The following is a 15,398-nucleotide window of genomic DNA, read 5'->3' as shown; positions in this document are numbered from 1 at the left end:
GTCATAGTCAGGAGAGGGAAAGAGGCGGTCTGCACGGTGGACCACAGGGTCGTCTCCCTTGCTTGTTCAGGGCCAGGTCATTGGATTGCGTGTTTGGGACCCTACCTCGAGCATTGTTGGAAGCCTGTGAGCTGTGGGGCACAGCAAAGATCATCAGGTTTCCTACCAGGAGACCGTGTCCTGAGCCCCCAGCTTCCCTGACGGGCTGGCAACCCCGGGCTAAGCATTTTGTGTCTCAGTTTTCTCCTCTGGAAAATGGGGTTCCTTTCTGCCACAGAAGGTTCTAATCAGGGTCAAAGGAGACATGGGGAAACTGCTTTGCAAGCTGCAAATCTCTAAACAAATGCAGGAAACAATTTTGCCCAAGTAGATTGTCCTGTAGTCGCTTTGATGTGGTTTCATATATATAACAGTCTCTCCTGGACATAGGCTTTGCCCTCATATCTGCTCCCTGGTGTCACAGCCCACTCAGTTTCGCAACTCCTAAATGTAGGAGTCACTAGGGGCCCCTCTCAGTCCCTCGTATCTAGTTCATCAGCCTCCCTGTTTCCCTGTCTGCAACTATATCCCTGTGGATCCAGCCTCCCTCTCTATCGTGTTCCCCCTTGCCCACCACTGCCAGCCCCTCCACGTGGCAAGCTCATTCCCCATCCAGATTCTTTCCTGATCCTGGCCCAGACTTCTATGTCAGTTTCTTTGACTCCAGTGGTCAGAGAAGGCCCTTTCTGAGCAACTGCCCCAACCATGCTCCACCACATACCGCCTTTGACCTTCAGGTTTTCTGAACCTACAACGATTGTGGCCTTTTGTTTTCTTACTTTGTGTTTATTGTCCAGCCACCCATGTCACCCGTCTGTCTTGTTCACTGCTGGATCACCTGGTGCCTGGCGATCGCCTGGTGCACACAATTTTGGCTCACTGTGGGTCTAATAATATTTGCTGATTGACCACGTTCCTGGTGAGGACAGGTGTGAACGAGGTTTATACCCAATGGCCACTAGCAAACAAATACAAGGATCACTGTTCTTTTTTTTTATTTTAAGTTTTTTGTTTTTTTTTTTTAACATTTATTTATTTTTGAGACACAGAGAGACAGAGCATGAACAGGGGAGGGGCAGAGAGAGGAGACACAGAATCTGAAACAGGCTCCAGGCTCTGAGCTGTCAGCACAGAGCCCGACGCGGGGCTCGAACTCACAGCCCTCACGGACCGCGAGATCATGACCTGAGCCGAAGTCGGCCGCCCAACCGACTGAGCCACCCAGGGGCCCCAAGGATCACTGTTCTTGACCAAGGCGGTGTCTGCGGAGTCTAATACATGAAGCTAGCAAAAGGGATTTCTTTTTTTTATGTTTATTTTTTTATGTTGAGAGAGAGAGAGTGCGCACATGTGAGTGCAGGGTGAGGGGGGCAGACAGAGAGAGGGAGAGAAAGAATCCTAAACAGGCTCCGAGTCATCAGGGTAGAGCCCACCTCAGGGCTCAATCTCAGGAACCACGAGATCATGACCTGAGCTGAAATCAAGAGTCGGATGCTTAGCCAACTGAGCCACCCAGGCGCCCTGGAAGTCAACAGAGCAGTTTCTTTTTATTTTATTTTATTATTTATTTATTTATTTATTTTTAAGAGAGAGAGAGAGAGAGAGAGAGGAAGAGAACGTGTGCACACACACACACACACACACACACACACACACTCATGCATGTGTAAGCGGAGGAGGGGCAAAGAGAGAAGGGGACATAGGATCTGAAGTGGGTTCTGTGCTGACAGCAGAGAGCCCGATACGGGGCTCACGAACTGTGAGATCGTGACCTGAGCCGAAGTCTAACACTTAACCAACCGAGCCACCCAGGCGCCCGACAGAGCAACTTTAAAATGAGGCTCACTCCAAAGAGAAAACCAAAATACTTCTTTAAGCCAAGGTCGTAACTGACCACATCACATATTTAAAAGCAGCACTGATGATTTCTCCCTGCATTCCACACCAGGGGACCCCAGAAGGCTGTGTCCTGTTTACATTTGGGCTTCCTGATTGAGGTGAGGGTGAGAAAGCTGACTTCGAGTTTGACTCTGGGATTTGCCTGTTAACTTTGTGTATCTGACTCCAAGTACCCTTGAACTGGTCAAGGAGAGTAATCCGTTTATAATTTGTGAATCATGTGCATGGTTATGGAAAAGCAGGTTCTTTTTTGCCCCTAACATCTAGAACAGTACCCAGCCTGTGATAGGTGCCCAATCAACCCTTGTTATCAGATCTTTCTTGATCTGCCAGGGATTCTGGTCATCCCTCAGGTGACCAGGTTTGCTCCCTCATTTCTTGGTGCTCCTACAAAGAAGGCTAATGTGTCCTCATGCTTCTTTTCTTCCTCATTCCTTTAGGTGGGCTCGAGGAGCAGCCTTTCGAGAGCTGGCAGAATGCTACAGCCATGAATACCAGCAGCGAGGAAGCCAGAAAGGGTAATATGAGGCCCCACCAGGCCTCTGCATCCTTGTTTTTTTCAGCTGTGGTAAATTTCGCAGAATATAAAATTTCCATTTTAACCATTTTAATGTGTACAACTTAGTGGCATAAAGTACCTCCACGATGTTGTGCAACCATCCCTCTATCTTGTTCCAGAACATTTTTATCATCCCAAAGGAGACCCCGCACCTACTAAGCAGTCACTCCTCTTTTGTCCCTTACCCCCTGCCCTTGGCTTTGGAATCCTCTTATTCCACTTTTTACTTCCTATCACAGTAGACTAGAAGCACCGAGGTCTGTGGCCATGAGGGAGTGTGTCCTCTTACTGAGGGTGGACTGGCTGCCGGAGAAAGCCGTAGAAGGGTGGTGTTTGGTTGCTCAGGGACTGTATGGTCTTCAGTTAAACTCTGCCTTCTGGGTTTGACCTTTCTCATTGGTGCCTGGCTTGTAAGTTGCTGCCCCCAAGGGCTGACAGGAGGGATCATGAGGCTTTGGGAACTGGGTATCTGAGGGAACAAGTGGGCATGGGAGGCAAGGTGGGAAGATAAAGCTGGGGTGGGGGCTCGGGAGAAGGGTGTAGACTAGAGACCTTGTGTGTGCGCTGCTGGGGGAGGGGGGGGGGTTGTCTGTGGCCAGGGCCACCTGCCAGGTTCCTGCCTCGATGGTGCTGCTTCTGTCTATCTGCACACTAATGCTCACAGGAGTGTGCTTTCCTGGTTCTAGAGATTCTAGCCTGGAGATTATGGGTGGGGGTGTCTCGCTAGAAGCGTCTCAGTTTGGGGGAGTTTTTCCCGTTCGGAAGCTGTGCTGGAGGAGAGAGGCTGCTGGGCTTTGGGCTGGCCTGCAGCCTACAGGAGTGAGGGCTCACTGCTGGCAATGGCGTTTCTTCTGCCTAAAATGAATGCGGAGCAAAAGGAATAATTTTTTATTGAAGTATAGTTGACACACAGTATCAAAAGGAATGATTTTTAGAATCTTCTGATCCATAGTCGAATGCATTATCCATTGCACCACTGGCCAGTCAAAAGGAATAATTTTTTTAAATTTTATTTATTTATTTTAAGAGGGACAGAGAGAGCACGAGCACGGGAAGGGCAGAGAGAGGGAGATCCCAAGCAGGCTCCACTGGCTGTCAGCACAGAGCCCAATGTGGGGATCGATCCCACAAAACTGTGAAATGATGACCTGAGCCGAAATCAAGAGTTGGAGGCTTAACCAACTGAACCACCCAGGCACCCCTATCATATCCTTATTTAAAGTTACAAAAAAATTTTTTTAACATTTATTTATTTTTGAGAGAGAGATTGAGAGAGAGACAAAGCGTGAATGGGAGTGGGGCAGAGAGAGACAGAGACACAGAATTGGAAGCAGGCTCCAGGCTCTGACTTGTCAGCACAGAGCCTGATGTGGGGCTCGAACTCACAAGCTGCTAGATCATGACCTGAGCCAAAGTTGGATGCTTAGCTGACTGAGCCACCAGGCACACCTATCATATCTTTTTTTAAAGTTAAAAAAATTTTTTTTGAATGTTTATTTATTTTTGTAGGAGAGAGAGAGCGTGAGCAGGGGAGGAGCAGAGAGAAAGGGAGATGAAGAATCTGAAACAATCTCCAGGCTCTGAGCTCTCAGCACATAGCCGGACTCGGGGCTTGAACTCACAAATTGTGAGATCATGACCCGAGCTGAAGTCTCGCTTAACTGATTGAGCCACCCAGGTGACCCTATCATATCCTTTTTTTAATGTTTTTAAAAATTCTTTTCCCTGGGGCACCTGGGTGACTCAGTGGGTTAAGTGTCTGACTTCGGCTCAGGTCATGATCTCGAGGTTCGTGAGTTCAAGCCCCACGTCCAGCTCTGTGCTGACAGCTCAGAGCCTGGAAACTGCTTTGGATTCTGTGTCTCCCTCTCTCTCTGCCCCTCCCCTGCTTACACTCTGTGTGTATCTCTCTCTCTCTCTCAAAAATAAATAAACATTAAAAAGGAATTAAAAAAAATTCTTTTCCCTTTGGGGCACCTGGGTGACTCATTCAGTTCAGCGTCCAACTTCAGCTTAGGTTACGAACTCACAGTTTGTGTGTCCAAGCCCTGCGTAGGGCTCTGTGCTTACAGCTCAGAGTTTGGAGCCTGCTTTGGATTCTGTCTCCCTCTCTCTTTGCCCCTCCCATGCTCATGCTCTGTCTGTGTCTCTCAAAACTAAATAAACATTAAAAATTTTAAAGAAAAAAAATTCTTTTCCTTTTAATTTGGCTACCTCCTTCACTTCTTTTTTTTCACATACCGCCCCCTACCCTTTTCTCTGTCACGCAAGCTTGATGACGTTGTATGCATCCTTCTATACTTTTTTTCCACACACATGTATTCATATATACATTTAGGTAGAGATATAAACATATATTCATTTTTTTTAAAATTTTTTTTTCAACGTTTTTTATTTATTTTTGGGACAGAGAGAGACAGAGCATGAACGGGGGAGGGGCAGAGAGAGAGGGAGACACAGAATCGGAAACAGGCTCCAGGCTCCGAGCCATCAGCCCAGAGCCTGACGCGGGGCTCGAACTCACGGACCGCGAGATCGTGACCTGGCTGAAGTCGGACGCTTAACCGACTGCGCCACCCAGGCGCCCCTAAACATATATTCAAATACAAGCTTCATCGCTTTAAACAGTGGGATCATATTTGATACATGCTTTTTATGAATCATACTTTTCTCAGCAACACCTCATGAGAAACTCCTCTAATGCATTTATGATAACTTTATTCTTTTGAATATTTTGCAAAATATTCCTGATATGGATGGACTGTAATTGATCCAGTCATTCCCTTGTCAATTAACATTCACTTCATTCGAAGTTTTTGCCTTCGTGAGCAATGCTGCATTGCAATGACATTCCTGAACACACATCCTCACACTCTTGTTTTTAACGGGTGTTGCTAGAACGCATTTCAAAAGGTGAAACCATTCACGTTTCCATAGCAACTTGGGAGTGTGCCTTTTTCACTGTATCCTCTCTAGCACCAGGTACTAGCCGCGTGTTTAATAATGTAAACAGTGGTTTATTATTACTTAATATTTATTTCCTTGACTGCTGGTGACTTTCAACATTTCTTCCTGACTTTGCCAGTGATTTGGGGGCGCACTTCTGTGATTTGCCTCTTCCTGCCTGTCTTCCGCTCACTTTGCTGTTGGGTTGCTGATCCCCCTCTTTTCAGTCCGGCCTCCTTTAGAGAAAGGCAGATTCATTAGCTGCCCCGCCTCCCCCCACCCCGACCATGTGACAAATGTGCATTTGTTTCTGTATCTCACAGGATATTTACTTCTGGGACCATGTGCGGGGCTCCCTTTAAAAATCTGTGGTTTCCTGCTTTGCTTTTTCTAAGTATTTGACTTGTGCTTTCTCAGACTCTCCAGACATCTGGTAATCTTAGTGGCACTTCATTTTGGCCACAGAAACCCAGCACTTAGCGCTAACAATTGAGCGCAGGGTGTGAGGATGCAACTCGAGGGGTTTGCAATCCCTGCAGTAACATAGACGCCACACCTGATTTTTCCTTCCGTAGTGATTTATCGTTGCATAAAACCACGCCCAAACTTTGTGACTTCAAACAGTGCTTTGCTATCTTTCGCGATTCTGTGGGTTGACTGGGCTCAGTGGGATGTTTCCCTAGCTGACATCAGCCGGGTCACTCACCCAACTGCATTCCTCTAGCAGCTGGGCTGGGCCCGGATGGAAGGTCCAAAAAAGCTATAGTCACATGTGCCTCCACGTGGCTCTTCTCTCCACATGGACTTTCGTTTAGTTGTCTAACCTGAGATTTTTCTTACAGTATGGCGGCTGGCTTCCCAGGGGGAAGAAGCAGAAGCCGCCAGTCCACTTAAGGCCTGAACTCAGAGTACCCAGAATGCCACTTCTGCCACATTCTATTGGTCGACACAAGCCTAACCAGCTTCAAGGAGAAGAAAATAGATTCCACCCCTCAATGTGAAAAACAGCATGAGCTCACAGGAATGAGAGCTGTGGCCATATTCAGAGACCAGCTCCTACCTTCTCTCGCTGCATCTTACCTGCCCACCAGCAACAGGCATTGTCAGGGGTCTTAGTATTTACTAGGTTGTTGGTGTAAAATGACCCAACCAAATAAACTTCGACAGTCAGACGCACTTGGGTTTGCATCCCAGCTTAGCCACTGAGTAGCTAGGACCTCAGATAAGTATTCGAACTCCACATACGACGTTTGGGGAGACTTAGAGGTAATATTTATGCAAAGTGCACAGCCAGGTTCTGGAATTTAAGAGGTACTCACTGAATGTAGCTCGTCTACTTTTTCCTCCCTACCTCCACCTCCAAGAATAATATTATCCAGCATTAAAGTATATCATCCACCTCTGGACTGGGATTCCACAGCTGTTCAACAGCTGCACAGAAATACAATTAAAGGAGACCGGAAAGAATAAGGCTGTTGCAGTTTGTTAAAATTCTGTTTCTGGTAGGTTGGCCTGTGCATGGTACCCACACTGCACAAGAAATCTTCTTGGGGTTTTTAAGGCGGACAGTGACAATACTCCCCCAGCCACCCCTCCTCATACCCCTAAAATAGGCTAAATCCATAGTCCAAAAACCCTCCAATGACCCTGGGCTTTTGGAAGTGGATAATGTCAAGGCTAGGCCAGTTTCTCCACTCTGTATTGCAGCAGCAGATGGGCAGGTCTTTAAGCATCCAGGGCAAGCCTGACGAGGAAAGAGACCCTCGTCACCCTCAAAGGTGAGCTGAAGGCAGGCTATTCTAGCCCGTCCCCCCCAGCTTTCCCTCCGTCAGCTCCATCTTTCCAGGGCACTGTCAGGCGCCAGCCTGGGGTGCCCCTTGTTTTTGTTTGAATTGAAGATAAGTTGTGTCAATCTCAGATTCCCCTTTAATCACAGCCTGCCCCCCTCCCACCACCCCCAGAAAAAGACCGCCCAAGCAGGAGAAAGGATCTGAGGAAGCCCCCCTGCCCCGGCCCCCCTGGCTTCAGCAGCAGGTTTCTTTCCTGGCATTATGTGGCTCCCCTCAGCCCTGACGGCAGGGATTTGTGCTCCCAGCTCTGGGGAGGGCTGGGGGGCTCAGAGAATTGCTCACTCAGCATCCCCCTGGCAGACCGTTTGGTCCGAGGAGTCTCCCTCCCCTGGCAATGAGAGCTCAGCATGTATTTTGGGGCTGCTAATAGGATTAATGAAATGGAGTGTGTAACCGCTACTCCAATGAAGCTGTGACTGTTTTGATAGAGCCTGATTTCCAGAACCATATTCATAAAAGAGAATGAACCTTTCACTTTCAGTAATGGTTCCGAAGGGCTTTGTGTTGCAGGAAATAATAATGGAATCTTGTTTGCACTGGAGACCACAAACTTGGGTGCAAAGCACCGCTCAGCTCCCGGACCCCTGAATGTCACTAATGTCAGTATATCTGGGTGTAACCACTGAACCTAACTGTAGGCATTCTCTCTAGCCTGTCCCCGAATGCAGACCTTGACAGTGATTACTGAAGCTCGCACTGAGCCTTTACGACTGCAGGCATTTGACATTCATTACCTGGTTCAATGCCCACAACACCACCATGCAGCAGGAAACAAGACTCAGAAGGAAGGAAGAGTGGCTTATCCAAGGCCACACAAGTAGCAAATGGCAGCATTTATCTTGAGCCTAAGTCTCCCAACTTAAAACCCCCTGCTCTCAACTTTTGGGCTATATCAGTGGCTCTCAAACGTCCCTGTGCTTTTGAACTACCTAAGAGCTTTAAAATCTCACATGCCTGGACTCCACTGTAGTTGGACCGAGTTGCCACCTCAGGGCAGGGGGCAGACACCAGAACTTTTAAAAAGCTTCCCAGTTGATTCACACGTGCAGCCAGGTTTGAAAACCATCATGCAGAATAATCCAGTCTCTGCTTTTACCGAGGGGCTACTCTTTAGTCTTCCAAGGTTCCCAGGCAAGGTATGAATTTGCCCATCACCCTGGGGTGGGGGTTATGCAGATGGCTTGGCTGTCGGGATGGTTGCGTCCAGTGTGGGGGTGGCCAGTTAAAAAATCGAAAATTCCTAGTTCCTCTCTTGAGAAGGCTGGGTCAGGCCTGGTTCTGTTTATGGCACACCTGTGCCTTCTTCTGGAGATGGAACATTGAATGGCTGTGGCCGCTGTGCTTTTTCAGAGAGAATAGGGTCCACTCCCAGAGCCAGATAATTTAAATGGACTTTATCCCCCAGCCCACCCCAACCCCCAGTGTGTTAAATCCTTTCAGATGCCCCTGAGCTTCTCTTCAAATGTAGGACTCTTGGCCATAATAAATAATTACATCCTTCTATGTGGACTCCAATTCCAGATAGTAGTAATCCAAGAAAATCCAATAATGACAGTTGCATTAAGATCCTTCTTCCAGGCTAAGCAGAACATCTGTTTAGACATATTTTTAATCGGCAAATGCTTCCTGTGTTGAGTCCTCGGCAAATTAAATTTCTCACTGGACCGAGGGGGGAAGCTGTCATTCAATAACCCATCTCTGGAAATTACACCCCAGTCTCTTTCCAGGTGCACTTAAGATTTTCCCATGCTGACTCGGCTGCATACCGGCCCTAGCAATACGAGGTCACATGTATATATAGCACAGCTTGTCTGAGAAACATGGGATGTCGTAGTGCTGGTCCCTCAAATAGAGAGCTATTTCTGCCCATTCTGCAAAGGAGACTTGGCGGCAGAAGAAAATTAAGAGACTTGTTGAAAACCCTACGGGAAATGAATAACAAACTTCCACTTGCTACATCGCTGCCTGTGATTACTTAAGACGCGATGATTCTCAGGATTTAAACGTTAAGGGCGTTAGGGCTGCCGACATTTTGGAGGGGTTTCCGCCGCAGAATTGTTTGGACTGTAGGGCTGTTTATTTTTAGAATAACTCATCCAATTCATTCATTCAAAACACAAAAGCACCTGACTGTTTACCACCAACCAGGCACTGTGCTGGGTGTGAATAGAGTGGTGGACAAGCCAGCCACAGTTCCTGCCTGTGGGGACAACTCAATTTGAAGGCACTTAGCTGCGATTTGTAGTCGAGGGTTGGGATAGCCAATCAGAGTATCTGCAGAGGCCTCGCAGGTAATGTCAATGGGTGAAGTGGGCTAGACGGGACCAAAGAAAGTCGGGGAGAAGTTCTGACAACCAGGAAAACATGTCTTGGCTATGGTGAGCAGGTACTGCAGAACTCGAGTGGGTTATAAATGAGGGGACATGGACCCAGTGTTGCCACATCCTTCTGTTTTTCATGAAAATCTGTATTCTTATGTGAAATCCCTTGATTTTTAAAAGTTGGCTTCTGAAGTGATATTAAACAAAAAAAAAACCCAAAAAACAGTGTGGGCCAAGAGTGTCCAAGCCAAGCAAAGCACATCTGCGGGATGGGTTTATCCCAAGAGCTGCAAGTGTGTGACTTCTGATCTAGAAATTCTACCAGTAAAACAATTATTTTTAGGTTTAAAAATGTATTATATGCCAACCTTCTTGTTTATATGACTAACTGAATTGGTAGGAACCCCTATACAAATACAGAACTGCTAAAAATAGTATGTAACCTTTCCACCCTCCTGAATAAAAGATACACAGTTAAAATCAAAGGATAGAAAGGGAAATTTCCATGATCAGAGGGAATAGGGAACACAAACCCATAAAATTAAGCCTCAGATGGTGGTAAGACTTCGCAGAGGGCATTCAAACTGGGCTAGGATTTGGGGAACAAGGGGCCTATAAATAAAGGAGATGTGGGCTTGGTCCCATGTGAAGCAGAAAGTGAATACTAAGATCTTGCATAAAATGAGCACTGTCAAAGGGCTTCATATTCACTAAAAAAGAGAGAGAGAATAGAAAAGCTCTGCCCAGTGGCTAAGAGGAGTGGCAAGAAATCTTGCTATCTTTCCTAGGCTCTAAGTGTGGCTAAAAAAAAGAAAAAAAAAATCTATGAGCAACTGAATCTGAAAGCCTGTTCCCTCTACAGGTGTAAGTTCTCAAATTACATTTCCTAAATACGGAAACCCTAAACTTAGAAATTAACTTAAAAATTGATCTAGGACCCTAGAATCCCAATAGCCCTGAAAAAATGAAAAATAGGGTCACATTCATAGTTGATGGCATCGAGGGCTCCTTCAGATAGAAATGATCTCCCCTAAAAGTGAACTTTAAATAAAAACATTAGATACACAAAGAGTTAATCTATGAAGGAGAATCAGCAGAGATAATAAATTGGTGAATTAGTACCCAATGGTACAGAAATAATAGAACAGTCTGAAGGAGATTAAATAAGTATATGTAACGTGTCTAAAGAACCAACAGAAGAATTTGAAACTATAGTAGGGAGGGGGGAAAAAAACAGGCAGATTAGGAAGCTACTAGATAGGTATGTCTTAGTGTTGGTCCCAAATAGAGAATTATTTCTGCCCATTCTCCAAAGGAGAGTTGGCAGCAGAAGAAAATTAAGAGACTTACTGAAGACACTATGGGAAATGAATAGCAAACTTCCACTTGCCACATTGCTGCCTGTGATTACCTGAGGCACAATGATAGGTGACGGAATGACCATTAAACTATAAGGATACCTTCTGTTGGTAACAATAAAGACCAAAAGACATTGGAATACTATCTTTGAAGTGCTGAAAGAAAAATATCTCTCAGCTTAGAATTCTGTACTTTCCCAGCTACACTTAGTTTCCAGGGTGCAGATAAAATAAATTGAGTGAAGATGAAATAAACTGAGAGAGTGTATGATCATCATGAGAGAATAAGAAAAGATGCATTTCCACGAGGAAGATTTGAGATGTGAGAAGTAGCAGTAAGCACAGAAATGGCGTATATGAAGGCAGATATAAATCTGCATTGCAAACAAACATATCACTGGTAATAGTGACTAATTTGGGGTCTTAAAAACAAGTAAACAATAACATGAAAAATTGGGAGTTCTGTTTACAAATTAAAATACTTTAAGATCCTTGTATTCTCAGAATGAGAATGGAGATTCTGATTTCTTCAGATCTATCTTATAGTTCACTAATTCTTTGTACTTTGTTAAGTCCAGTATGAATGTTAAAAATAAAAGTCAATACTAAAATAGAAAGGAGACAATGGAAATAAAAAGTAAATATAGAAAAATATCTTAATCCTATAAAAAGCAATAAAGGAGAAATAAAACGAAGCAAAGAAAAAGATAGCAGATAGTGACCACACACAGAGAGAAGGAAATCAGCCCAGGTATATCAGTTATAAAATAAGTCTAATTCACCTGTTAAAAGAGAGATTCTTAGGGGCGCCTGGGTGGCTCGGTCGGTTAAGCGTCCGACTTCGGCTCAGGTCATGATCTCACGGTCCGTGAGTTCAAGCCCCGCGTCGGGCTCTGTGCTGACGGCTTGGAGCCTGGAGCCTGTTTCAGATTCTGTGTCTCCCTCTCTCTCTGCCCCTCCCCTGTTCATGCTCTGCCTCTCTGTCTCAAAAATAAATAAACGTTAAAAAAAAAAAAAATTAAAAAAAAAAAAGAGAGATTCTTAGATTGAGCAATAAGAAAAAAAATGTAGCTATTTGATGTTTATAACAGACATAACTAAAATCTAATTACACTTATATGCGAAAATCCTCAACAAAATATTAATAAAACCATCAATGTATAAAAAATAATTATACACCATAATCAAATGAAATTAATCCAGGCATGCAAGGTTCAATATTTGAAAATCAACCAATGTAACCTTACCATATCAACAAGCTAAAAAAGAAAAATCCCATGATCATATCAACGAATACAGAAAAAGCATTTAACAAAATCTGACATTTACAATAAAAACACAGCAAGTTAGGAATAGAGAGAAATTAACTTGATAAAAAGCATCTGCCAAAACCTTACAGCTTATATCTTAAAGTAAAAGACTAAATACTTCCTCTAAAACCAGGAACAAGGCAAGGATGTCTGCTTTCATGCTCTTATTCAACATAGTTCCGGAAGTTATAGACACTGCAGTGAGGCAAGAAAAATAATTAAAGGCATGAAAATTGGAAAGGAAGAAATAAAACTGTTTCTATTTCCAAATGACTCGTTTGTGCGTATAGAAGATCCGAAGGAATCTAAAAACAAAAAACAAAAAACAAATCCTAGAACTAATAAGCAAATTTAGCAAGATGGCAGACACAAGGCCAAAACCCCCAAATTGCTTATATTTTTTAATGTTTTTTTTTTTTTTTAGAGAGAGCACGCGCACGCGCGAGCGATCAAGTGGGGGAGGGGCATAGAAAGACAGAGACACAAACCTAAAGCAGGCTCCAGGCTCTGAGCTGTCGGCACAGAGCTCAGTGCGGGGCTCCTACTCACAAGCAGTGAGATCATGACCTGAGCTGAAGTCGGACACTTAACTGACTGACCCACCCAGGTGCCCCTACATTTCTATACACTAAGAATAATCATGCAGAAATCAAAATTTAAAACACAATACCATTTGTAAGCGCTCAAAGAAAATGAAATACCTAGATATACACTTTTTAAAAGTTTTATTTATTTGTCTTGAGAAAGACAGAGACAGTGCGAGTGGGGGAGAGGCAGAGAGAGAAGGAGGAAGAGAGAGAATCCCAACCAAGCTTCGTGCTGCCAGCACAGAGTCTGACATGGGGCTCAAACTCACGAAACCGTGAGACCATGACCTGAGCCAAAATCAAGAGTCAGATGCTTAACTGACTGAGCCACCCAGGCACTCCATCCTAGATATACACTTTCAAAAAACATGTACAATGACTGTATACTAAAATTACACAAGGCTGATGAAAGAAACCAAGAAAGACCTACGTAAATGGAGAGACATACTATGTCCATGGCTTGGAAGACTGAATATGGTAAAGATGCCAATTATCTCCAAATTATCTACAGGTTTAATGTAATTCTTATCAAAATCCCAGCATGTTTTTTGTTTTTGTTTGTTGGTTTGGGTTGGTTTTTGGTTTTTTTAGACATAGACAAACTTGTTCTGAAATCTATATGGGCAGACATAAAATTTATATGAAAACATAACTAGAACAATCATGGAAAAGAAGCCTAAAAATGGGAGTAATCACTCTACCAGATACTAAGGCTTACTGTATAACTACACTAAGCAAGACAATGTTATATTAGCAGAGGGATAAACACCAAGATCAATGGAACAACATAGAGAACCCAGAAATCAACTCACACACCATATAACCCGACAATTCCTCTCTTAGGTATTTATCTCAGAGAAATAAAAACTTATCTTCACACAAACACTTGTATATGAATGTTCATAATGGCTTTATTTGTAATGTCAAGAAACCCCCCAGATGCTTTTTACCAGGTGCATGGTTAAACAAACTGTGGTGCATGCATACCATGGACTACTGCTCAGCAATAAAAGGAAACTATTGATACATAAAACAACTCAGATGAATCTCCAAAGAATTATGCTGAGCGAGAAAAGCCAATTCCCAAAGTTATGTACCGTAAAATTCCACTTATATAATATTCTTCAAATGACAAAATTTTCTAAATGGGGAACAGATTAGAGTTGAGAGTTTAGGGATGGATGATAGGAGAGGGGCAGGGAAATATGATTATACAATGTCAACATGAGGGATCCTTAGGGTAATGCAGCTGTTTAGTATCTTGATGGATACACAAACCTATACATGTGATAAATTCCGTACAACTACACACACACACACACACACACACACCCAAAACTATATGTGATGCTGGAGAAATCAGACTGAGATCAGTGGATTACATTAATGTCCATATCCGAGTTGTGATATTGTACTGTAGTTTCATAAAATGTTACTACCAGTGGAAATGGAGTTACACAGGATATACAAAATCTGTCTCTATTATTTCTTATAACTGCATGTGAATCTACAAGTATCTCAATAAAAGTTTCAATTTATAAAAACTATTTCATATACAATAAAAAAATTGAACCTCAGTATTATGACCATTGCAAAATTTCTTTTATTGTTTGTTGTGGGAAATGTAATTTATTCACAGAATAACGCCTGTTGAATGACTCATTTAAAAAAAAGCATAATTACACAGATCAAAAATAAATGAGTGGAGAAAAGCTATATGAGGCAAACACTAATTAAAATAAAACTGATACTGTAATATCAATATCGGCCAAAAGAATCTTTGCTATGGATGAACATTATTACAGATAAAGAGGGTCATTAATGATGAAATAAATAATTCACCAGGAGCCTTTAACAATATTTTACTTGTATTAAAAAGCGTAGCCTTGAACAATATAAAGCAGAAGTTAAAAATAAAAGAGAAAATGACAATTCACAATCTTAGTTGTCAGGGATGCTTAAAGCACTTTTCTTGGTAACTGATACACCGAGGAGCCAAAATATTTGTAAACAGAATGTGTGAACAACATATGTAGCACCCCTTAACTATCAATTATGGAAATCGATGCGCATTATCCCAAGGACATATGGAACATTTATAAAAATCAATCACATACTGGGCTACAAAGGAAGAGTCAAAATACCAAAGAATTGATACCTTGGAGCATGGACTAGTCATCTGTGGCCAGGAGGCCAAATCCAGCCTGCCATCTGTTTTTGCAAATAAACTGCTATTGGAACAGAGCCATACCCATTCATTTACATATTGTCTATGGCTGCTTTCACACTACAGTGGCATAACTGGATAGTTGCAACAGAGAATATATTAACCACAAAACTTAAAATATTTACTGTTGGCCTTTTACAGAAAAAAGTTTGCTGCCCACCCCGCCCCTGCCTTGGAGAATGGGTTCTTAGGACACAAAGTAATGTTAGAGATGAATAACACCCACAGAGAAACAGATGTTTAGAAGTTAAAAGTCACACTTCTAAATAAGTCAAAGATCAAAGAAGAAAGTCTAAATGGAG

The 15,398-nt window shown here is 43.4% G+C and overlaps 1 protein-coding gene across 1 annotated transcript in view; it reads left to right on the top strand.

Annotated features, from left to right (window-relative positions):
• Positions 1-15,398, top strand: part of TLL2 (tolloid like 2) — a 125,038-nt gene that overhangs the window by 51,270 nt on the left and 58,370 nt on the right. The window contains exon 3 of the mRNA XM_058697317.1: positions 2,379-2,456. Coding sequence (XP_058553300.1) covers positions 2,379-2,456 — 78 coding nt within the window. The remainder of the gene's footprint in view (positions 1-2,378; positions 2,457-15,398) is intronic.

The sequence above is a fragment of the Neofelis nebulosa genome, chromosome 13, assembly GCF_028018385.1.
Source record: "Neofelis nebulosa isolate mNeoNeb1 chromosome 13, mNeoNeb1.pri, whole genome shotgun sequence".
In the NCBI taxonomy this organism is placed as follows: Eukaryota; Metazoa; Chordata; class Mammalia; order Carnivora; family Felidae; genus Neofelis; species Neofelis nebulosa.
The sequence above is the reverse complement of the archived record's forward strand: the minus strand, read 5'-3'. Positions and strand labels throughout refer to the sequence as shown.